The sequence below is a fragment of the Cygnus olor genome, chromosome Z (genome assembly GCF_009769625.2).
Source record: "Cygnus olor isolate bCygOlo1 chromosome Z, bCygOlo1.pri.v2, whole genome shotgun sequence".
Lineage (NCBI taxonomy): Eukaryota > Metazoa > Chordata > Aves > Anseriformes > Anatidae > Cygnus > Cygnus olor.
In genome coordinates, this window is record NC_049198.1 from 14,954,435 (window position 1) to 14,978,397 (window position 23,963).

Below are 23,963 nucleotides of genomic sequence, written 5' to 3' on the forward strand. Positions count from 1 at the left end.
AACTAAAATAATAAAAACACACAGCAGAACATAACTAGCAAAAACATGACAACAAACAACAGAAGAAATAAAACAAATTTACCCCCCTCGATGCTAGAGACAAGCTTATTAGAATGCTTCTTCAGTTCAGTGCTGGAAGAGTCAGGATGTTGCTGCAAAATTCATTGTAACACTTATAAAATAATACAAAGTTTCAAGAACGAGCTATGAGAAAAAGTTGTGTCTGTTTGTCTACTCCAGAGAAGACTGAAGGTAGTCAGGAACTGTGATAAACCATTCCCCATAGCTAATACAAACAAGAAAGAAGTCTTAATTGATTTTAATTATTTCGACTGAGTATAACAAAAAGCTTTGATATTGTAAAATGATGGAATATATACTCTGAAAATTGTCATTGGAAATTAAGAACAGACTATACAGACTTACTGGGCTAGAGGGAAGAGCAAATTAGCTTATTATTTACTCAGTTCTGCCTGAATGCAGGGAGATGAAACAGATGTTCTGAATTCTGTGCTGTACTTTTCTGGTTCTAAGATCAGCCACACCATGAAATTTCAATTCCTGTTAAGTTTCCACTGCAATGAAATAACCATCAGTCTATTTCCATCCTGAAGAAGAGACTTTTACAACAACTCTAAAAGTGAGCAACTACTCAGTAGTCTGATAAAGGTATGTCTTGGTCATAATCGGCCAGGTCGTGTTCATGTCAGACCTGGAAAAAATTTCTTCATAAGCATATCGAGACACAGGAGAACAGTAAAAATCTGTAAAGTGCAAATTTATTAGAGAACCTTTAGGCTAATGAGGCTGATCTGGGTCACACTAAAGGTCCAGTTAGTCCAGTAAGCCTCCTTCTCAGCAAACAACAGAAGCTTAAAACACAGCATGATACTCCTGGCTATCTTCTGCCAGCTTCTAGCACCTACAGTTTAGGAACCTCTTCAGTCAGAGGCTGCACATAGACCACCTTGCTTCATAGCTTCTGATGGACTATGAACTTGTCTAATAGTTTCCTCAGCACCCAAACAATATCATATCATTGCATTTCTCAGATTTAGCTAGCATGAAAAATATTTATCATTATGTCTTGTGATTTCACTGGGTGATTCCTTTTCTTGCAATACAGGAATAGGAGGCAGTTGTTTCTGATTTGTCTACTCTGTGCCAATGAATATTCTATTTACCTTGAATATTTTCTGGTAGTAGTAGACTTATCCTCTGTGAGCACTGCAGAGAAAAACAGTGAGACCTGTTGCCAGTATTTCATATCTGAACATTATGGAAGCAAAACTGACATGAATCTCCTACGTTTGCCATCATGCGGCTATAGATTCTTATAATTCAGGATCCCCTGCTAGATTATACTCCTTTTAACCTTTGTTTTCTCTGTTCTGTGTCTCCTCAATTACCTCCACTTATAGTTGCGTCTGGCTTAATCTCTTTTCTCACATTTCTCTGTACCTGCTGCCTCTGTTCCCTGCAACAGCCACTCTCCATTCCATGCACTTAACCTCTTCCTCCATGCTGTACTAGTGACAGCAAAGAAGTATACAGACTGCATTAAATTACCTGCTCCTGGTACTCATGCATAACTGTTCTGGGATAACACCTTGAAAGAAAAGAGGAAGCATACTTGATTATCTACAAAAGTTGTCTATCTGTAAAGTTGTGTGCTTGTATGCATGAATGAAAGAATTTGAAAAAATTAGCTGCGGGCCTCCAAAAAAGCTCTATCATATACATAGAATTATACTTCCTCAGAAATTTAGAAATTGTTCAACTTATAGCACTACCAGGATACACAATATTCTTAAGTTTCAAGAAGATAGAAGATACTGAAATTTCTCAAAGGAATAATAGTAAGAATATAACATTTTTAAAACAATGTATTTTGCCTTTATTTTTTTCATATAACTGGGCAGTTTTATCCAAAATAAAACAATCACTTACACATACTCACTTAAATACAGTAGAAGTGATTTTACAGAAGAGTAGCAACTGCAGCAATAGATGCCTGTTATCAATACTACCTGTAAATACATACTGTAAAAATGACTCTGTATGTAAAAACTAAAACTTGAAGGTTTTTTTCCTCATGATGTTTGCAAAGTAGGTAACAAAGAAAAAATCAGTGTCTGCCAACTATTACTGATTACTGACATACTCCCTTAAATTGATGGAAATGCTTGTTTGATTGTTTGTTTGCCCCAGTACCTAAAGGGCGCCTACAGGAAAGCTGGGGAGGGACTCTTTGTCAGGGGGTGCAGTGATAGCACAAGGATAACGGCTTTAAACTGAAAAAGAACAGGTTTAGATTAGATATTAGGAAGAAATAGTTTACTATGAGGGAGGTGATGCACTGGCACAGGTGGCACAGGTTGCCCAGGGAAGCTGTGGATGCCCCATCCCTGGAAATGCTCAAGGCCAGGCTGGATGGGGCTTTGGGCAACCTGGTCTGGTGGGAGGTGTCCCTGCCCATGGCAAGGGGCTGGAACTAGGTCACCTTTAAGGTCCCTTCCAACGCAAACCATTCTGTGATTCTATGATGATTTGCACACGTTTGTCTATATAATTCTGTATGCATCTACAAGAATAAGTGATGACAGCAATTTTCTTGCCATCTTAAATTCATTCATTTGAATTTTGGCACTATTTTTCAACTGTAAAATTCATTACCTGAATTAAAAGTATGAGGGATTGCTTTAACACCCAGCAAGCCAGAAGTCCCAGTAACTATAACCAACAGAATCACAGAATCATCCAGGTTGGAAGAGACCTCCAAGATCACCGAGTCCACGCTCTGACCTAACAATAACAAGTCCTCCACTAAACCATATCACTAAGCTCTACATCTAAATGTCTTTTAAAGACCTCCAGGGATGGTGACTCAACCACTTCCCTGGGCAGCCCATTCCAATGCCTAACAACCCCTTCAGTAAAGAAGTTCTTCCTAATATCCAACCTAAACCTCCCCTGTCGCAACTTTCGCCCATTCCCCCTCGTCCTGTCACCAGGCACGTGGGAGAATAGACCAACCCCCACCTCGCTACAGCCTCCTTTAAGGTACCTGTAGAGTGCGATAAGGTCACCCCTGAGCCTCCTCTTTTCCAGGCTGAACAACCCCAGCTCCCTCAGCCGCTCCTCGTAAGACTTGTTCTCCAGACCCCTCACCAGCCTTGTTGCCCTTCTCTGGACTCTCTCAAGCACCTCCATGTCCTTTAGCAAGGGGCCCAAAACTGAACACAGTACTCGAGGTGCGGCCTCACCAGAGCCGAGTACAGGGGGACAATCACTTCCCTAGACCTGCTGGCCACACTGCTTCTTATGCAAGCCAGGATGCTGTTGGCCTTCTTGGCCACCTGAGCACACTGCTGGCTCATATTCAGCCGACTAACCCAGCCTCCTGCAGTAAGCACACCTCAGCAGGCTTCCTAAAACCTTAAAACCTGATTGTTTTGATATGAACATATTTTGATAGTTTGAAGTCATCAATAAACTCACACTAATAGTGATTGGGTTTTGTGATTTGTGCTTTCTTGATGAAGTGAGTGATTTCACAGTGCCCAACACTTAATTATATCACACTGAACTGAGTAACAGTAGTGACAACAGAAACTGGAACTTAATTATACTTTCACCTTTTAATTATAAAGCGCCCAATTTGTATTCAGTACCTGAGTTCTTGACAATAAATGGAACATAACCATTCACATTGAATAGATATAAAATTGATTTCTCAGTTCTGGAAAAGTCAATTTTGGAAAATAAATTTTTAGATTACATTACGTAGTTTTCAAACAATTAAAATAATGGGAGAAGAGCTTGGGGGGTAATTTTATTTATTTATTTTTAAGTCCCGCAGTCATTGAACAAATTCTTCATTTGTTAAGGGCTTGTTAATGGCAAAAGAACCTGCTTAGCCTGTACTAGGTACATCTGCTGAATAAGGTTACTGACCACATCCCAGATCTTTCCATTCCTGAACAGTGTAGCTGCTAACAGTAATAACTCTACTGGAATTATATCATTTAACATTTTTTCAAATGAAATTTACTTTGCTTTAAATAAATTATTCTTGTATTTCACTCCTTATTTTCATAGATTCAAAACTATTGGATTGACAAGAAGGTAAAAATAAGTAACAGACTTTTTTTTATTAAAATTGTTCATACATTACCAAGAAGAATTGAAACCTAAAGAAGTTATCTTTAATCTCAACAAAAGATTATATTTTCTTATTCATATCAGAGAAATGACAAATGAAAAGAGACTGAAAGAGATCTCATCTCCTACGCATTCAAAGAAATTTAACTTAAAGGTCAGGAGACAAATTTAAGCTTTACTGTCAAAAATGAATCAAGAGGAATTTAAGTACTGAAGGAAGAGGAGGAAGACTTAAAAAAAACACGACCAAATACGAAACAAATTTATTTGCAGCATCCAGGAAGGAATTCTTTATAATTCCCAGCTTATGCAAGTCTCCCTAAATACCTCTGAAGTTCGAATACATCTAAATAAGAATCAGCCCAGAGCATGCTAAGCATGATATATACATACAGGAAGGTAATCAGGGTAAAACAATGCAGTAGCAGCTATTTTATAACAGATTGTTTTGGTGGTTCTCTCTGGTAAGAAGAAGAAACCCTGAGCTATTTCAATAAAAATGACAAAAAAAACACATCATCCTGAAATGCCACTTTATGTACACATATTTATTAGTTATCCTCCTTATTTCAGAAGTTCATTACAGATAGTGGTAGTTCAGAAAGATTTTTGAAAAATACTTTACATACTACCACTGTTTTTTTCCTCCTCAATGAGGGATCAGTATGACATATTTGACCTCCAAGATCATAGCAGAGATCCAATAAATAAATAAATAAATAAGAAAACCAACCCAAAATATTACAGACAAATAAAACTCTTCTGCAGTTTTAAGGAAGAAAGTAGCCAGAGTATTTTTCAAGGAAAATACTGGAAGAAAGAAAACAATTGATGGTAGTATGTGATGAGGTTTAGACAGTTTCCACAGGCTCATCAGAAACCACAGGAATTTGGGTATCAAGAGATTTTTAAGTTATAACTCTTAAGAAAAATAAAACTGCACTTACACTTAATTACTATCCTTCCTGAATTCTGCCTGGGAAGGAGAGCACTAAACATGCAGGGGAATAAAGAATAGGAATAAGTGCTTCACAGAATCAAACAATATTATTTGAGGCTGAAACTGACATGGACATATTAAATCAATCTTTCACTTCATAAGTAATAAATAGGTTGGTTTTGTTTATCTTAGCCTAATGAGAAAATTCTGATTCTGATTTCCTTCCCTCTAACAAGGGTGCAGAATTGTCTTTAGCACATCTGATATTGTAACTTATAAGAAGTAGTACCTCTGATCTCCTGATCATACCAAAGTTTCCATTCTGTCTCTGTATTTATTGATCAGGGAGAATAACCACTGAAGCAGATCAAGGCAATACTGATTGGCATAAAATTCCTAGTAGAACTCTTACACAACTCTTGCAAACTGGTTTACCTTTTGCTTTTGTAACCCTCCTCTCTCCAGCGACCTCAGAGTAGAAATACATTAATCGTAGATATCTTTGCTGTCTCTAATTAAAACAAATTATTCAAATAAAAATTTAGGACTCTCAAAAAACCATGCATTCATTTAGCCATTTTTGTTCTTGTGACAGAAAGTCTAAATGTTGCCTTGAAGGGGTGGTTGAGTGGCTAACTTCATATAATTCATCTGGTTCTCCCCTTTCCCATAAACTTCCTGGCAGATGTCTAACTCAAACATTTGGTTAGCACATATTCAACCCTGATGGAATCTGATGTCATTCATGACAAGCAGCAGATCATTTCTACTTTTACCATGGCTCAATTTACTCCCTTAAATCTGGAGTTTCTTTAAATCCCAGATTAGATCTCATTTTGAATGAATGAAGCACCTTGCATCTACCATCACATTTCTGTAAAACGTAATTCCTGTAACGACAAACACATGTAAAAACTGCTTTACTCAATGTATGAATGACAGGAGAAACTGAATGCCTACATAGCCAGCTCAGGGAAATCAAGAGATGGCCCACTTCAAGGCAGGCATAGTCTTCTAGTTGCTGCTGGCAAAGACAAGTACAAAGCACATAACCCGACCTACATGCTTTACAGGAGGTGACCAAACGTCACAGCTGTCCAAGCTAGGAAGCCTGTTTCTCAGCTGGCCTCATGTGCCAAAAAATATTTGCATAAAAATGCAAATGTCTAATTTGAAGGTCATGTGGGAATAAAATTAGTATCTGAAAATATTTTTTATTAAAAAGTTGTTTACTTAAAAACTACTAGATGTGCTTGTCCATTCATTTCCAGCTCTTGATGCTTAGTGTTTAAGAAGTTCAGCACTTTGAATCTTAAATGTAGAACTCCAAATGTGAAGTTGCCAATTAGAATCCATGTTAAAGTAATACTCCTTTCAAAATTCAGAATATATATGTGCATAATTAAGTCAGAGGCAGCACCTACAACTTTATTATCAGAACCAGGAGGGCAGTATTGCTCCTTAGCATACCGGCTTACACAACCCATTTGCTACATATCTCCCTCATTTTGCTCAGGAATATATCCCAGCTCTCCACCTTTCTTTTCCCTGCTTTTTTCTACAAGAAGAAAAAAAAAGTGTAATACCTCTGACTCATTCCAAAGGTATTCAGAAAAAACAAACAACAAAAAAAGTTCCTATTTTTTTCAATTATTTTTTAAAAAAAGAAATATCAAACATGACTTAGAAATAGTTTAGCTGTCGCTTTCTCTGGCATAATCACAAGTGGCAAAGAACATCTCATTCAAAGGACTGAATTTCCACACAGTGGACTTCATGAGTGCAAGTCTTTTATAAAGCAATTTAACGTAGTTTGGGAAAAAATGGAAGAGTAGTCTGCTTTTAAATGAACACCAGGAAATTTAGCCTGTTTGGGAGATGGTAATAAAGAACTACTTTGTGGCCTGCATTCATCGTTTTGTTATCTTTTACAGCTTGCTGGAACAGCAATAAATACTCACACATGAAAAGAAAAATCAGTATGCTATGAAGTCAAGACAGTCTTGATATCTCAATCCTTTACTTCTCTTTAAACCATCATTTTCTTCACTTAATAATATTTTAAAGCATTTTCAGGGAAGGATGCTGCAAGAGAAGATAAAATCTGAGCTACTGATTCAAGCGACGACTCCAAAGTTCTCATTAGAGTAAGAGTTACAAGGATGCAGCATTTTCAAATCTCAATATTTTGGCCACCTAATAAAATGCTGTTTCATGCCCGTACGTATTACTCACACTGTGAACTAAGTTTCTGTATTATTAGTTTGAACTTCAAATCTTCCTTACTTTGTATACTAAGAATCTCCATCAGAAATGACAAAAAGTTATTAATAGCATAGGAAACAAATTTTAACTTTAAGACTTAACTAGAAATATACATGCACGTCAAGTCTTTGAATCATCCCTAAGACTCTCTCCACACCATCTTTTCAGTGATATAATTATGTAAAAGGTGATTTAAAATGTAAATACAGAAATCATTCATTGATTAATGTATCTTAAGCACAAAGCAGGGCTTAAGAACTACCATTAATTGATTGTATATATTAATACATACAATGAAAAGTTCAGTCTATAATATTTGAAAATTCTATTCAAGTTCTCTTAACAGAACATGAATATGATAAAATAAACGTACTTCAAAATGCACAGTTTTAAGGCAGAGCATAATGGATTTTCTAAAAATTGTTATGAGAAAAACAAACAAACCACCTTGAACTCTGCTTTAGGAGCCAACAGAGGCTTTCGCAGCACAATGACTTCCTGGCAATCTGCAGTATCTACTGATCAACCACAGAGTTGCATTAGACTGTTCTTTTTGAATGTCATATTTGTTCTTAACATATATGACAAGGATAAAAGGATATTCAACACATCTACATTGAACTTCTGAAGCTGAATATGGAGAATGCTCATGATATTCACTCCAGAAAGTATCAATTTTAAAAGAAAAAAAAAAAAGAGAGAGAGAGAGACAGATAAAAGAATAACAAATTCAACTCTTTCAGCACCATATTACAGGTAGGTAAAAGTGTCTGAACAAAAGTCTGAACAATTTGATCTGCTATGAATTTTAACAACTTAGCATTCACTACTCCAGCAATAAAGTGTCAAATCTGAACCCAAATAATTTAATGTTATAGATTAAAAAAATAAATAAAATCACCAGTAGAAAAACCCCACAGCTAAGCTAACTCTAAAAGAATTTTCCTCCCCTGAAAATCAGAAGCATGCAAAAAGAGCTACCTTTTGAAATATCTTCTAGCCCAGTCTATTCTAATGCTTCTCAGAACATTTCAATATGGTCTGCACAACAGCTGTAAAAATGTTCTGCTGTCCTGCTCTCTCTCAATTAACACATGCACAGACAAAAGGAAAGAATCAAAGAATCAAATCAATAAAAACAACAAAAGAACATTAAAATCTGGCAGTGGCCTTCCTTTTGGCAAACTAAAATTACTGTGGTAGTCAATGGTGTGCAACAGCTTCCATGAGTTGCTTTTCAAAAAAAGTAGTCTCCAGTCCTTCTCAGACTTGTTCTTTAACCTTCTGAAAATGGCACCACAACAGTGAAACTGCTTTCTAACATTACTGAAGAACGAGGCAGAAAAAGCATTAAGACCTTCAGATTTCATGGTACTTGTGGTGGTTTCTCATTGATTGCCAACTAAACTCCACCACCACATGGTTGTTTCATTCCCCTTCCTCAAATGAAGAAGGGAGAGAAAATACAATGGAAAATGGCTCAAGGGTTGAGATAAGGACAGGCAGAACACTCACCAATTACTGTCATGGGCAAAACAAACACAGCATAGGGAGATTAATATAATTTATTGCCTATTACTAACAAGCTAGAGCAGTAAGAGCTAAAAGCAAACTAAAATCACCTTCCCTCCCATCCACCCTCTTCCACCTCATCCCCCCGAAGTGGCACAGAGGAATGGGCAATGGGGGCTTAGGTCAGTCCCTGACGCTTCATCTCCACCACTCCTTCACGCTCACTCCCTGCCCCTGCTCCACGTGGGGTCCCTCTCATGGGATGCCGTCCTTCCCGAACTGAGCCTGCGGGGGCTGCCCACAGGCAGCAGCTCTTCAAGAACTGCTCCCACATGGCTCCGTACCACGGGGTCCATCCATCCCTAAGGAGCAAACTGCTCCAGCACGGGTCCCCCACATGTGGGCGGCAGCTCCCCTCAGACCCCCTGCTCCTGCGTGGGCTCCTCTCCACAGGCTGCAGCTCCGGCCCAGGGCCTGCTCCTGCGAGGGCTCTCCATGGGCCGCAGCCTCCTCCAGGCCACGTCCACCTGCTCCACCGGGGGCTCCTCCACGGGCTGCAGCATGGAGATCTGCTCCATGTGGGACCCATGGGCTGCAGTGGGACAGCCTGCTCCACCAGGGGCCTCTCCACAGGCCCCAGGGGAACTGCTGCTGCGTGCCTGGAGCACCTCCTGCTGCACTCACCTGGGGGGGCTGCAGGGTTGGCTCTCACCCCTCTCTCCCAGCCGCTGTTGCGCTGAAGTTTCTTTTTTTTTTCCCCCCTTTCTTCAGTCCACTCTCTCAGAGGCCCAACCAGTGTCACTCATGAGCTTGGCTCTAGGCAGCAGCAGGTCCCTTTTGGAGCTGGCTCTGATCTGACATGGGGCAGCTGCTGGCTCACACAGGCCACCCCCGCAGTCCCCTGCTGAAGTCTATCAAATCCTTGCCACATAAACCCAATACAACACTTTGCATTGACAATTTTACTGTCTTCATCGAGAAGTGAAATATGAACATCTCTTGCCTTCCAGCTCACTATGTATGTACTCCTAAAGATGTCTTGCTATTTAAAAGTCTTCTTTATTTTGCATTGGGCTGGAGCTTTCTGAGTTTGCTTCTAAGTGCATAAGACTTTTTGTTTGGCTGCATTTTTGTAATGCTCAGCCTCACTTATCTGATCTTGTTTTCACTTTGTCATTTTCCTTTTCTGCATTCGAGATAGTGATGATTGTGATCAAGGTGATACTCTACTGCCCTCCCAAAGCTTTCTCCATCCTAGAAAAGTTTCTTCTCATGCCCTTAACAGTCCTTCCTTAATTTCATTTCTTTTTAAATAGACCTCTCAGAAGCTTTCACTTACCAAATCTATGAGCTCTCAAAGTCTGGCTTCCTAAAAGCTATTCCTGATACTTTGCCATTTTCCATTCTATTCTTTCTAAGGAATTTGAGCCTGCATTTTATAGTTACTATCCCACTCAAATCTTTTTTTGTTCACTCAAATTTTTCATCTCAGTTACCTTTGAGAAATGATACTGCAATGTCTGTAGTCTATAACTGGGTTCATATTTATCTAAATCCAGATCTACAAACATCTCTGATTCAGGATTTAGTCAAAACCTAGGGATATAAATCCAGTCATGCAGTCAAAGTCCCTGACTAACCCCTAGATGCTTTAGATACAGACTTCCATATGTAAGTGTATATATTATGGAAACTAACATTCTGTTGTAATTTGTGCCAAAAGCTGCAGATATCATAGGACTAAGCAGTTCAGTACCCACCCTGTGCCAAATGAAATATTCCTACCCTGCAGTCCCTGGGATGCTTTCAGCAATTGTCCACTGAGCACACACACAGTCATCCCTAAGTACCTAGATAATGCTATCAAAAATGGCTATCAAACACAAACCAGTGTTGCAGCACTTGCTCAGAAGGAGGGGGTATGCCTTGGTTGTGTGTCCTTCTGGACCTCAAACCCTAAACTGAATTCTTCCAGAAAGACGTCTTAATGCAAAGCCAGTGCCCATCCCAAACTGAGAATTGCTTCCTGTACCAAGGTTTGGTTTTGAGTTCCATGGCTGGGACACCCAGGCAAGTAAAAAGATTTTAAGATTTTTTTTAAAGATTCTTTTTCCCCCTTAAAACAGTACTTATAGGTATTTCGCAATAAATTGTCACTGTGTAAAAACCTTGAAGAATTCCTCAGAATGGAGCTACGCATCTGAGGAAAGTTTTGCTAGTGTTAAAACATGTGGTAGAGTAGACATTGAAAAAAAAGTTATTTTTTCAGTTTCCTCAACAAAACACAATGCCATGATTTAGCACAGATAACAGGGTACAAATGGCTTATTTCAGTCTGCTTCTGTCCCTCAGTGTAGCACAGTTCATTGTACCTGAGATAATGACGCTCACTGACGTGACTGTGTTGTTACCAGGCAACCAGAGATAAAATGCAGGGTTTAATGATTTTTATTTAATGTATTTTTATGAGAAAGTACACTCTCTTTTTTCCTCCTGTGATATTATTTGAGGTGGAAACGCTGTTTACACAGGGAAATATATTTAGCCATCCTCTTGCAGTCTGAACAAGAAAATTATTCAAACTGGATATTCAAACAGACAGTCAATAAATATTTCTGAACACATTGACTATTACCATTCTCAAACACTTATATTGTGGCAGTGGCTGAGATCTAAAACCACTTTGTCAGGGACAAGCATTCAGGTCTCACAGCAGAGAATAACAGTGGCAGGGAACAGACAGCAGCTTAGTGGTGTTGGGGCTGTTACAAATGTCCATGCACTTGTCCAGGGCACAGACAATTTAGCCTATGCCTAAATCACCCTTTACCTCTCAGTACTGTCATGATGCCTGACCCTGGCAAAATCATCACCAGAGCTGTGCCTCCTGGTGGGGCTCTGCTCTCAAGATCTTCTGCAGGAAGATGCACATCTTAGGGGGCAGCCTAACAACACAGCCCTTGCCCTAGCAGTCTGGGCCACACATCCAGGAGGTAACACTGTAACTCCAAGATGCTATATGTTCCATTTCCCATGACACACCTCAATTAATCTATTGGCAAGCCTGACAGCAGGGCCAGATGATGAAGTCAGCAGACAAGTTCTTCATGTAACAGAGAATGTCTGGAAAACATTACTGCAGATGTAAGACCACACAAGCCCTCATGTTTCTCCACGTGACAAGCTCTTCCTCTGCACCTTTACAAGGCTCCATGACTTGTCTGTAAATTGTGATTACTTTACAGCCAATGAAATCCTTTTAGACTGGCTGATTTCCCAACTGTCCTACCCTTGCTGTAGGAACACCTTCCCCATGGGAGCGAGAAAGTGTTCACATATCCGAAAATCAACTGAAAGGCACTGGAAGGATCAGGTCCAAACAAAGCTACAGCTCTAACTGCATGATGGATTTCTGTGAGTTATGCAGGATGAAGTGACAAGTAGATGTAACAAATAAAGAACCATTCTGGAACTCAGCACTGTAGAAAAAATAAAAAACAATCAAATTCCTGTGTCATTTTGCTTTCACATACAGATAAGGACAAACTAACTGAAGTTTTTGATACTGAATTATTTAACATTTTTCTCTGCAACAATTACCTATCAAAAAACAGAAATCACACAATTCAGTTCAAACTTCTTTTTGACCCTTAATATTGGTCATCTTTAACTGAAAGTAGAAAATCCACTAGTCAGCACAGTTGGATCTGTCCAGATTGTTATCTATGTTTTACCAATCATCCTTACTATCAAGCATCTTATCAGGTTCTATTTCCTCTCACTTCAAAAGACAAAGAAATGCATGTAATAGCTCAAAATACTTGTGTAGTTTCGGTAAACACCTCTTGCATTTCATTAGAAGTTTACAACCAATATATTTCCAGTCCCAGAAAGGCTACGGCATTTGGTTCAAAACAGCTACTTCTGAACATTTAACTGGTCAATATAAACAAGGCTGAGGGTCAGATACTTCAACCTGAAGTTTCTTCTACGGGAATTTTAAAATCCGTAACCTTTCAACTGTGAGCCACCGACTAAGTGGTAACATTACAGACTTACTTTTTCCTCCTCCTTCACAAGCCGCTCTATGCACAGACAGCCTTTTTTAAGAAAACAAATTTTAAGCAAGCAATAGCTATCAGTTTGTGGATTTGTGAGTGTTGGTTTTTGCATGTGTGTGGCTCTGCTCTTATTCTTGTTATCCACAAATGCTGCCAAGTTCTCTCACCTCTGAACTCTTACAAAAACTAAGTCTCTCCATACTTCAGCAAAGACAGTGTAAAATGACACACTGACTCAAAATAGAGAATGTTTTATACATTAAAGAAAAATGTGTTTTCAACTGTATATGCACATCAGGCATGCATGTGGAGCTTCACAGCTCCACAGCATATCTTATGACAGGGTAAATAACCAATCCAACCGATTCCCAGTGTACTTCCTAGTTTCACCAAGTTTACAGATACCTTGAGATTGAATTTCCAGTGTTTTTTATTTCCCTTGATATGGATCTCACTAGGTCCAGTGTCATTCCATATTTTTATCAATGATCAGAAACTAAAATAAATCTGGGGAAAGACTGGTGCAATAAGAAATCATATTAATGAAGCAGCAGTACCAGACAGCTGGTAAACTGAGTGTTTTCAAACTTAACGTATTTCTAACACAAAGTTAGACAACTTTGGACAAGGAATAGCCACCATACTTCCAGAATGCATGCTGGAAATCATTGATTACACCTTTCCTGAAGTATGTCAGAAGAGGATTGACAAGGTGTAAGCAACTAGCTCTAAAGGAAACCCCTGTAAAATGATCAGCAAAAAATATGGGTGTGCAAACAAAGAGTGCAGCAGGACTGGACAGAAGAGTAACTCTACTTTTGCAGGTGACAGTAGTGGTATCACTATTATAATGTGAAGACACTTGTGTTGGTCACATCTGTAAATTTTCAGAAAAACAACAGAGGCAGAAGGAGATGGAGATAAAATGTATAGGAGAGCTGAAAATGTTTTACAGTTAGAATCATTAAGACCTCAATCTGCTTATCATATCAGCGGCACTAAGAAGTCACTCCGTGGGAAGGAAATGCCAGCTTCAGAAAGGTTTCTAATCTAGCAAGAGAGAGCAAAAGCATTGGAAAGAACCTAAAGCCAGACTAATTACAGTAAGAAGACATATTTACACCAGTGAGGGAGATTAGCCACTGGAACAGGCGGAAAAACAAGGATGGGCTTTCTACCTCTTGCTTTATTCAAAACAAGGCAGGATAAATTTTCTGATGAAACCTACCTTCCAAAATTCAAGTTACACAGATTCAACATGCTTACTGAACTTATTACAAACATAATTCAATAGCCTAGTACCTGTGCTTATAACTTAATATTTAGCAAATGAAGTTCTGTTTCTAAAAAAGATTGCTTCTAAAGGACTGGGTAAAGCTAGATGTATACAACAAAGCAGAGAAGAGAAAAAAGTAACTCACCAGAGTATCTACCAGAAATAGCAAATCCCTTTGTCTCTGTATTTACAGCATCAAATTTTAATGAATGCTGTAAAAACTAGTTTCTAGCTTAAAAACTAGAAACATGGGGCAGGGGTGTGTCGGGGGTGTGCATCTACTTTCTGCTAGTTACTTGCCTCAGCTTGGTACTTCTAGACAAGCAGATGTTGCCAGCATAAGTCTGGTTGCATAACAGGTACAAGGTTACAAATTCAAACTCAGGATACAAGTGCCAGACAGAGACTATAATCCTGCAAATCCCAAGTAATCACTGCATGACTCTGAAGACAAGTCTGACCTGTAGCTAGTGGTGACAGAAAGGAGCAGGGATGGCTTCAAATCTGTACTTGTAGGACTGTCTGCTTAAATTAAGTTAAATGGTCTGTGAGTGAAAAACAAACAGAGCTAGGAACAGATATCAGAACTCAGAAATCCCTGCTGCCAAGGAAGTATCCGAATTACTGGATTACCAAAATTTTTTTTCTTTCTCACTGTAAATGGGATTGAGATTTTTACCTTTCAGCCTTGAACAACAAAACTAAGGAGCCTTATGAAACTCTTTGCAGTCGCTTCAGTTACTTAGCAATTAGCTCTAGGCAGCTGCAGGCTGACAATCCTCAGTACTGAGGATGTACTAGATGCCATATTGAGATAGTTCTTTCTTGTTCCCTGGGTTTGAACTCTTAAATCCTAACACAGCATCCTGAATTCTACTTTGGAAGAAATACTTAAAAGTTAACCCAAGGCATTGGATTTGGCTTGAAATATCTATTTTTCCTAAATCTCTGCTTTTCACCCATTAATTAGTTAATAAAAAGCTAGAGTTGTAAAGTAACATTAATGTGCTATCTGCCAAAATGCAGTTTTTAAACGGTATAGAAATTGCAACAAGACTCAAGGTGGACAAAGTTAAAGGCAGATATTCCAAAGATTAAGTGGAATTATAGCAAGAAAGATGTCACATAATTGCTGCTCCTTGACAAGAAAATTCTACCCTATCACATGTGGATAGAAGAGCAGAGAGAATGAGATGGAATGTAGGTGGAAGGCTTTGATCTACTCAAATTCTCTAAGCACCAGACTGTGAACAAAGTATGAAGAGTAAACGACTAGAATGAAAGGGAATGATGAAGGATTCTTTACTTCATTTTTAAATGGAAAAATATTTTAAGCCTTTCTTGGAAACCAATTGTGAAAATTCATGTACTACTGCCAAACTGTCATTAAAAGTCATCTAACAAATTTGATGGTATATTTTGCTGTAGTTCTGTACAACAGAAAGAAATAACTTCCCAAATGTATTATCTAGACATGTTTATATAACATTTTACAGATATGTTTTTACAAAAACAAACAAACAAAAGCAGATGAACCCAGAAGAGACCAAGGCAATCTTCCGTTTTGAATTTAGAAGAAGGTCTAGAAGAGTTTCTTTTGATCTTACTCAAATCATATTTAGCTTTTTTAGGCATATTAAAAAAAACACTACCAGGGAGTGAGAAAAAGCCAACAGTCTATCTTTCAGATATTACTATGCCCTAGCAACTCTCCAGTCACCAATATATTTCCAGTATAGCCTCCTCCATGTTTTCAAACATCATAGTTTTAGACAACAAGGCAAAAGGACAAAAAGATTGGAAGAAGCTTCTAGATCACCTAGCCCATCCTCTTTCTCAAGGCATAATCAAATGTTTGTATCTAATTCTTGCTTGTTATTTATACAACTTATTTTTAGAGACCTCAACTGTGATAGATCCATGATTTGCTCAATCTATGTTGTTACACGTTTATCCTCATTATCAGGAAGTTTTGCATAAGGTCTTACATGAATCTTCTCACATGCAGCCTAAGCCTATTGTTTCTTCTTTCATCCATATATTCTCTTATTTAACAAATGCAAAACCTTTCAAAGGCTGATCATAAAAAATGAAGTCTTGGTCATAATCAGATGAAAAGTGATAAACTGAAGAACCATGGTAAACTAATCACTACAACTGAACACAGTGTTAGGAATAGCTAGTCAAAGAAGACAGATTAGACCACCATCTCTCATACAAAATTCATCAAGTGAGTCAAGAAAAACAACTCTGTCCCCAGAATGGCACGAGAAACAGAGGGGTCTGTTGTGCACAGGTGTAAAGAGCTTACTACATTTCAACTACCTACCTCCACCACGGTTGTCTTGGCAGCTTTGCACATTGGCTGGTTGAAATTTCTTGCAGTTTTCCTACAAAAGAACAGAAAATGAGTAAATATTAAAAGTTGTAAAGTAAAGACGTTTCAGAACTAAGATACATCAAGTATCTCTGTAACACGAACATCACAAATCTTTCTGCCAAATAGTTAGAAGACTAATAAAAACAAGAAGGAAGAAAAGGTACTGTGGAATTGTGTAAGATGCATATGAAATTAAATCATATTTTCCTACATCATAAAGTATTTATTACATCTCTTTTGACTTTTAATCAGCACATTGTCTAATTGAAATTGGGTATGCTACTGACATATTCATTTATCAGATTCAAGAGAAGCAGCAAGCTGGGCTGTGTACAAGGTACCTTGCCATTACTTCACCGCACAAAGAATGAATTTCATCTCCATGGGGGAGTGAGCACAGGGTCTAACAACCTCCCAGATCCCACATATGCCTTCATAATTTAGACTAGGCAGCTATATGGACTTGGGCTAGCACTTTGCACAGTAGTAAATTTAATCCAATTCTCTTGATTAAAAAAGCTGTGCCAGTTTTGGCACTCACTCAAGACTCTGGCATTCATCCTAAGTATTCCCACACAGTATTTCTGTTACAAGGAAAAAGAACTTCTAGGAAGTAAGGTAAGACATTGTATGTATAACTGCACCTGGATCATACTGGACACAAGGATAAACAAGTGACCCATGTCAGTTCTTCTGTATTTTCCAGAAAACAAACAAAACTGTGGGGTATAACATTTAAGAAAAAATATATATATTTTGGTGGGGTACCACTGATTTTAAAGGTAGAATTCTGTGGGTTTTTTTGTTTGTTTTTTCTTTTTTCTTGAAAATGCATGAAAATAGGGTTCCAAATAAGTCAAGACCTTTCCCCCCCCCCTTTCCACACAAAATATTTTTTCCAGACTATCCTTGTTTCCCAATGTCTTTTCCTCTTTTTTTTTTACACTCTTGTCTAATGACCATACTTAGCGCTATAACCCTAATGAATTTTGGGATGCTGCTGCCACCTCGTGGCTTTGGGGAAGGAAGAAAACGGAAACGTGTAAATCCTCATCTGCCATGCATTTAGGACCATTTCCTAATTCAGAGACCTACAGAATGCAAACTATACCCCAAAACACATATCTTGAGCAATCCTGTCTTATTGTCAATACCTGGCAGCTGTGAAGCTTGTAACAGAGGCTGCAGAAGGCACAATTTGTGGCTGCATGAGCACAAATGCAAGAATAGGTTTAGTCTGTATATTAGGAAAAATGTCTTCACTGAAAAGGTTATGAGGCACTGGAACAGGTTGCCCAGGGAAGGGCTTGAGTCATTATCCCTGGACATATCTAAAAGTCATGTAGACGTGGCACTTAGGGCCATGGTTTATTGGTAGACTTGGCAGTGCTGGGTTAACAGCTGAACTTGATTTTGGAAGTCTTTTCCAACCTAAATGATTCTATGATTCCACAAAAAAATAAAAAGCCTTGGAATTTATATCTTTTTCTTAATGTTTGAATGTAGTACTAGAAGCAGTCATTTAGAGAAATATACCCTTAAACTAGGTAGAGCATAAAATGAGGAGAAAAAGCTGAATTAAAATAGCAGGGGAATGAATACAGATGAGATAAGCAGATGTGGAAACAAGGAATTCAGTATTTCATCCCAAGTGACTATTTTTTTTGCCAAAGACCTTTTCAAGATTGTACTGGTTGGTCTGCCAGTAAAAGAAACCAATATAAAATTATTGTCACTTGAGGAGAAGGTACTAGAAGAAACATTTCAGTGTCAAATGAAGGAGAGTTAATGGGCTTGATTCTGACCCTATTTACAAAAGCTGAAAGCGTTTTTTGGTTAATAAAATTGTTTCAGTAGTAGTTGTAGTTTATGAGATGAAAGGTATTTTCTAAAGGGTACATTGATCCAGAAGAAGAAAATTCAGGAATACTATTCTTACTTTCCAACACAGAATAGCATTCTGGTTTTTGGAGTTTGAAAAACAAAAACTATCTAGCAAAGGCTACCTTCTCATTTTACAATAGATTTCTAGGTATCTAGACTCTGCAAGCATATGGATTCCTTTGTTCCAGTGATAGATTCATAAACTGATCCAAACACGTGGCAATGACTTCCCCCCCACAGGCAAAAGACAGCAAACTAATTCACAGAGAACTAGAATAACCAAGTAAATCCACCTAACGCAGCCGAGCTGAAGGAACACCTCAGCTGTTTGATGAATTTATGTATTACAGAACCACCTGATGTGTGAAGAGATGACCTGGCATGGCTGTCTGTGACAGCAGGGGGCCTAACTCAGGACATCCTCTTCACTGCCCTGTTCTTTTGTCAGGAGTGTACTTTTACGGGCACCAAACCACATCTCGGACTGTAAAGTGAGAGTATACTGGGCTAGGCAATTCCAAAGCTGAATACTACCAGATGAAAAGGAAGTGCAGCCAAATCAGGTGGAATATTCATGGAAGCAGTGGAGCTGCCTGCTGTTGCTAACAAAGCCCCACGGAAGCTTTAAGATCCATGCTCCAGCTAAGCAAAACCAGTACCTGCATCAGACTAACACAGTGAAATGCTCATATATACATCCTTACAGCTAGCACAGGGACAAGGTGAGGTTATTTCATTATGTTTGAGGGAGTTTTGGATTATTTGTCTTGGTGTATCGTATTGAAGAATGAAAGAGTTGTGATACAGAACTGTCTGCTCACCATAAAGATGCCTGGAACAAAAGTAATGACAGCATACTGTATGGAACAAATGCACCAGGGAACCTGAAGTCACATGACGAAAACCCTGTTTTAAAAGCTGTTTCCTAAAGGAACTAGTGCCATTCAGGATCCCAAGAAAACAGTATAGCTTCATGGAGGAGAACAGACAAAGAACTGGCCTGCATGGTTCTAACAAGTCTACATGAAATACATCATTTACTGTTAAAAGAAGCTCTTAGCTTGAGCATGACTAACAGTTTGGCAGTCACTCCACTCCTATTGGCTCAGCAGGTATCAGAGTCATAGGAAATTAGCTATAAATAGTGGCACACTGTTGTGAAAGCAGTGGCAGATGCGAGTGAACGTAGAGTCTACATCTATCTAGGTATACATTGGAAAATAAAAACAGACTTTGCATAATAGAAGTAAGTACGGGAGTGTCACAATGATAGTGAACACACATACAGAACGTGTCACAATGTCAAAAATATAGTTTCCTTTCTATCCTGTTGATGGAGCAACCTATAAAGCAGCTGTACTTTTTCCCCATTTTTATCCCCATTTTTTCAGTTGCTTCTTCAACTCATTGTTCTTCTCAATACATATAGTCAGACTACATCGTTCAGACCCTTCACAAAGTAAACTGCAACTGATTGTTATAATGCTTACCTTTTCATCTGATAGCCATAAAACAAACAAATAAAAACCAGACATTAAACATAAGCAAACCTCTCCTGCTTCAGTTCAGGATAAACCAGAGGACAAATATAACAACCCAAATAAATGTTATCACTAGTGCAATGCCCAAGCTTTTCACTATAAAAGATGTTTAAATTCATGTGATGCCTCTCCCTACACCACTGAGATCGAACAGACTTTAAACACACTTTTCTGGGGACAAAATCAAGCTTTCCCATCATTGACTGGTCAGGAAACTGACTCAACTCCCTTCTATTCTGGCATATATGATACTTGCGTCAGCCTTCAGTCACACAAGAAAAAGGACCCAAACTAACACGAAAACTGACAGGAACAATGTTACTACCTTTCTCCACAGACAACACTATGACTTTGATCTCCTATACATCATTTGTAACTACCAATGTTTTATTGAATGGCTGTATTTGAATTCTCAGAAGACTTTAGAAAAAGCAGTGTTGTTTTTTTTTAATTTTTGATACGTGTAATTTGACATTAGGGAAAGGCAATATGAATTAAAATGAAATCAGTAAAACTTTATTTTATCATCACACACAAGACAGGATTCTCCTTCTCTTTCATTATCTAAATCATTAAAGAACCTTTTTGCAACTGATAAACAAGTCATACCTGAAAATGATGTTTCCTGCACGATCAGCCTTCCATGCCTTCACAAGAGCAAAGTCTCCTGTAATTGATTTCTCGAGGATAAAGTGACGACCATCAAACTCTCGCACCTACAGAGGAAGAGTACACTACTGAGATATAGGTTTCTTCAAACAATCATCTTATGTAATATTTATTTTACAAGGTTAATTTTACAGACTATTTTATTTGGTCTTCTTTTTGCACTATGTACAATTCTATCTGAAAAACTGTAGCTCATGTGTGTAGCCACAGAGCTTGTAATAAATCCCAGGTTTATCCCAGTGTGTGTTTAGTGAAACATATACAGAACAGAACAAGATACATATTCCTGCTGCTCCATCTACTGGTATTGGACATGCTTTTTGTTGTATATCTACCAGCTAATTAAGAACCAAAGTGCTAAAGCAGAACTGTTGAAAAGGTTCCTAATGACTGATTATCAGCAGAAAATCCAAATCTAAATAAAGACAATTTGATACAAAGCACTCAATTCAGATCATCTGACAGGCTGAATTTTTTGTCTCTTTATGATTAATATTTGTAACGATAGTGTTCATGAAGCCAAAATACTAACTGACAAACAGATAGTATTTTAGCAGCTCCATAAAAATGAAATGCATTTTTCAAGAATAAATTCACAATTTCTTCTAACCAAGGTAAAAATTCTTCTGATTCACTGACAAGCTCACTCATAACACAATTGGGTTTGGGAAGCAAACTGAAATGTGAGTTACATTCCATGCAGAAAAGTAAGTCTAAAAAAGTATTCTGGCAAACTTTTCTCTAGGTTCTCTCATACATGGTTGCATTTTCTTTGCAGTCACAAGTGAAGCTCACTATTGAACCACTTTATAGGGCAGAGGCTGAACAGAACCTGAATAGAATATTCAATGTGCGCAAACTCAGGATATATTTTTTTGTATCCACCAGATTACTGATGTACAAAGTAGAAAGTTCAGGATTTTGTTGGATCTTTAAAATAGTAAATCACATTATTTCAAAATTATGCATGCGAAACCACGTTACGATGTTCACAGGAATAGAAATCAAACAAACAAACAAACAAAAACAGACAGCAATGAGGAAGACAAAAGGAATTCCTCTTTACGTTATTAAATTAATTTTAAGAAACATCAGGCCATTTTTGTGTTTTTATGAAGTCAGTTAAATCCACCAAAGAGAAGTTAGTTGGACTAGGTCTCTGCCCTCTCCATGTTCTCTGTCAAGGAGCCTGAAATTATCCAAGATCCCACAGCCACAGTGCAGCTTCCTCAAGAACCTGTTCTTCCCCATCTTGCTTTGTATGAGAACTCCCCAAATCTATGTAGATTCATATTCAACTCCAAACAATATGGATATACCCAGAAAAATCAACCACTAATCTCTTTGTTATGCATGACCATTATTAAGTATGGTATATCACTAGAATAATTGCAGAAAGGAAAGCAAAAGACATATATATGTATAAAAAAAAAAGAAAGAAAACACTGTCTCAGAAAAGATGAATTGAATATTTTTGACTGCTAGTCACTACCTACTCAAATGTAAATCCTGTAGAGAAACATGAAACAGCATGAAACAAGGCAGAAGGTTAGAGTATAGAGTATACACAACACTACTAGTACATAATTCAAAATCTGTGAGAGGGGAGGAAATATGACAAAGGCATAGCAAAAGTTATTTTTGCAGGCCCGTAGGGGTAGATCTGAGCTTTTATAAAATGGCACTTGCACTTGAAAAAGGTTGGATCAAATCTCGTTAGTGATGTTATTAGCCTCCAAAAGACTGAGGAGAGCAAGAGCGACTTTTCTACAAACGTTAAAAGTAGAAGAAAATTGTTACCAAAATTGCAAGGTATATGTAATAAACAAGAGATTCCTTCAAATGGTAAAACATCAGAATGTTCAGTAGGAAAATTAAGACAAAAAAGACTAATGTTTCAATAATGAAAATATCAATGCTTAAAATAAAAGAAATCCATGGAGGAAAAAGTTACCTTTCCCCCAGAGATGTTCCTGAGAACAGGGGAAGAGTTTAATGCCTGTGGTAGCTTAACTGCAACTTAGAGCATTAGCCCCATCTATGTCTTCAAGTACAGTTATAGCACTGAGAAATCTCTTCCCTTCTCCAATTTCTGGAACTAATTTCAATATGAAGTCCACATTTCTCTTTTGGAAGCCAGGCTGATTTCTTGCAATTTTAAATACTCATACTAAACGTCATTTCAACCGCTGGCAAAAGTTTCCTGAATGTGTCAGAGCTTTTCCTGTTTAACAAGAAAATGTCTTGTCTCTTCTAATACTAAAGCTTCACGTATAGCTGCAGGGCTGCTTACTCCACACCACAGTACTTAAGGAGCACCTGCCCTATTAAAAGGAGCTTGTTCTCAAACTGTATCATGTGATGCAGTGGACTGGTACAAGATTTTGTTTTAATTCACAGAGTATGGTCAGAGAACTGAGTCAAGTGAAGAGTAACTCAGCAAGAAAGGTTTTCACCTGGATAAGTTTCTAAGTCACCCTAAAGCTGCAAGATCTTTAATAACACATTGCAGGGGACAGGAATGAACAGAGGGAGCACAATTTTTCTACCTAGAACTGTAGCCATACTATTTATCCAACATACCAAGGTTAAACTTGTCCAGAAACAGCTTAAACAGCAGTTTATCTTGGACATGTGTATGAAATTCAGTATTCAAAGCAGAAGGTGTCCTGAAAACAGATCGACATCTTACCTCCCTTGGCTGACTGGCAATAGCAATGGTGCCATCTGTATTGTATTTGATAGGTGCACCCCCTTCCTGCACCAGTGTCCCATAGCCGGTACTGGTGTAAAACGCTGGGATTCCTGCTCCTCCTGCTCTAATACGTTCAGCAAGCGTACCCTGTGGGAAACACATTTAAGAGCTTGTCATTTTGTCTAAAGTCATATAAAATTCGAATGGCACCTTCCAAAAAGGAAACATAACATTTATCTTAACATAAATATTTCAAACCCCTGTACTTCCCTGCATGTTATTAATTCACTTTATTGTTCACCAGTGTACATATGCTGTAGACCCATCATTGTCACGCAGATCTACACAATTTGTCTATGCAGTCCACAAAGCGTATCACATGCCTAAGGAGTCCAAGGTCTTTCGGATGGAACTACTGAGAATGAAGTAGGAAGATGGAAAAAATGAATTGCAAGGTGATAGAGAGGTGAGATTTGAGAGTTTTGAAATCTGAGAAGCAACAAATGCCTGGCTATTTCCATGTCAGCTGACTGAAAAACAGAATCACAGAATGGTTTGGATTAAAAGAGAATTTAA

The 23,963-nt window shown here is 38.2% G+C and overlaps 1 protein-coding gene across 1 annotated transcript in view; it reads right to left on the reverse strand.

Annotated features, from left to right (window-relative positions):
• Positions 1 to 23,963, reverse strand: part of OXCT1 (3-oxoacid CoA-transferase 1) — an 89,360-nt gene that overhangs the window by 44,791 nt on the left and 20,606 nt on the right. Inside the window, exons 5-7 of the mRNA XM_040540086.1 lie at positions 23,385 to 23,534; positions 20,633 to 20,739; positions 16,548 to 16,608 (exon numbers count right to left, since the gene is read on the reverse strand). Of these exons, the coding sequence (XP_040396020.1) occupies positions 16,548 to 16,608; positions 20,633 to 20,739; positions 23,385 to 23,534 (318 nt within the window). The remainder of the gene's footprint in view (positions 1 to 16,547; positions 16,609 to 20,632; positions 20,740 to 23,384; positions 23,535 to 23,963) is intronic.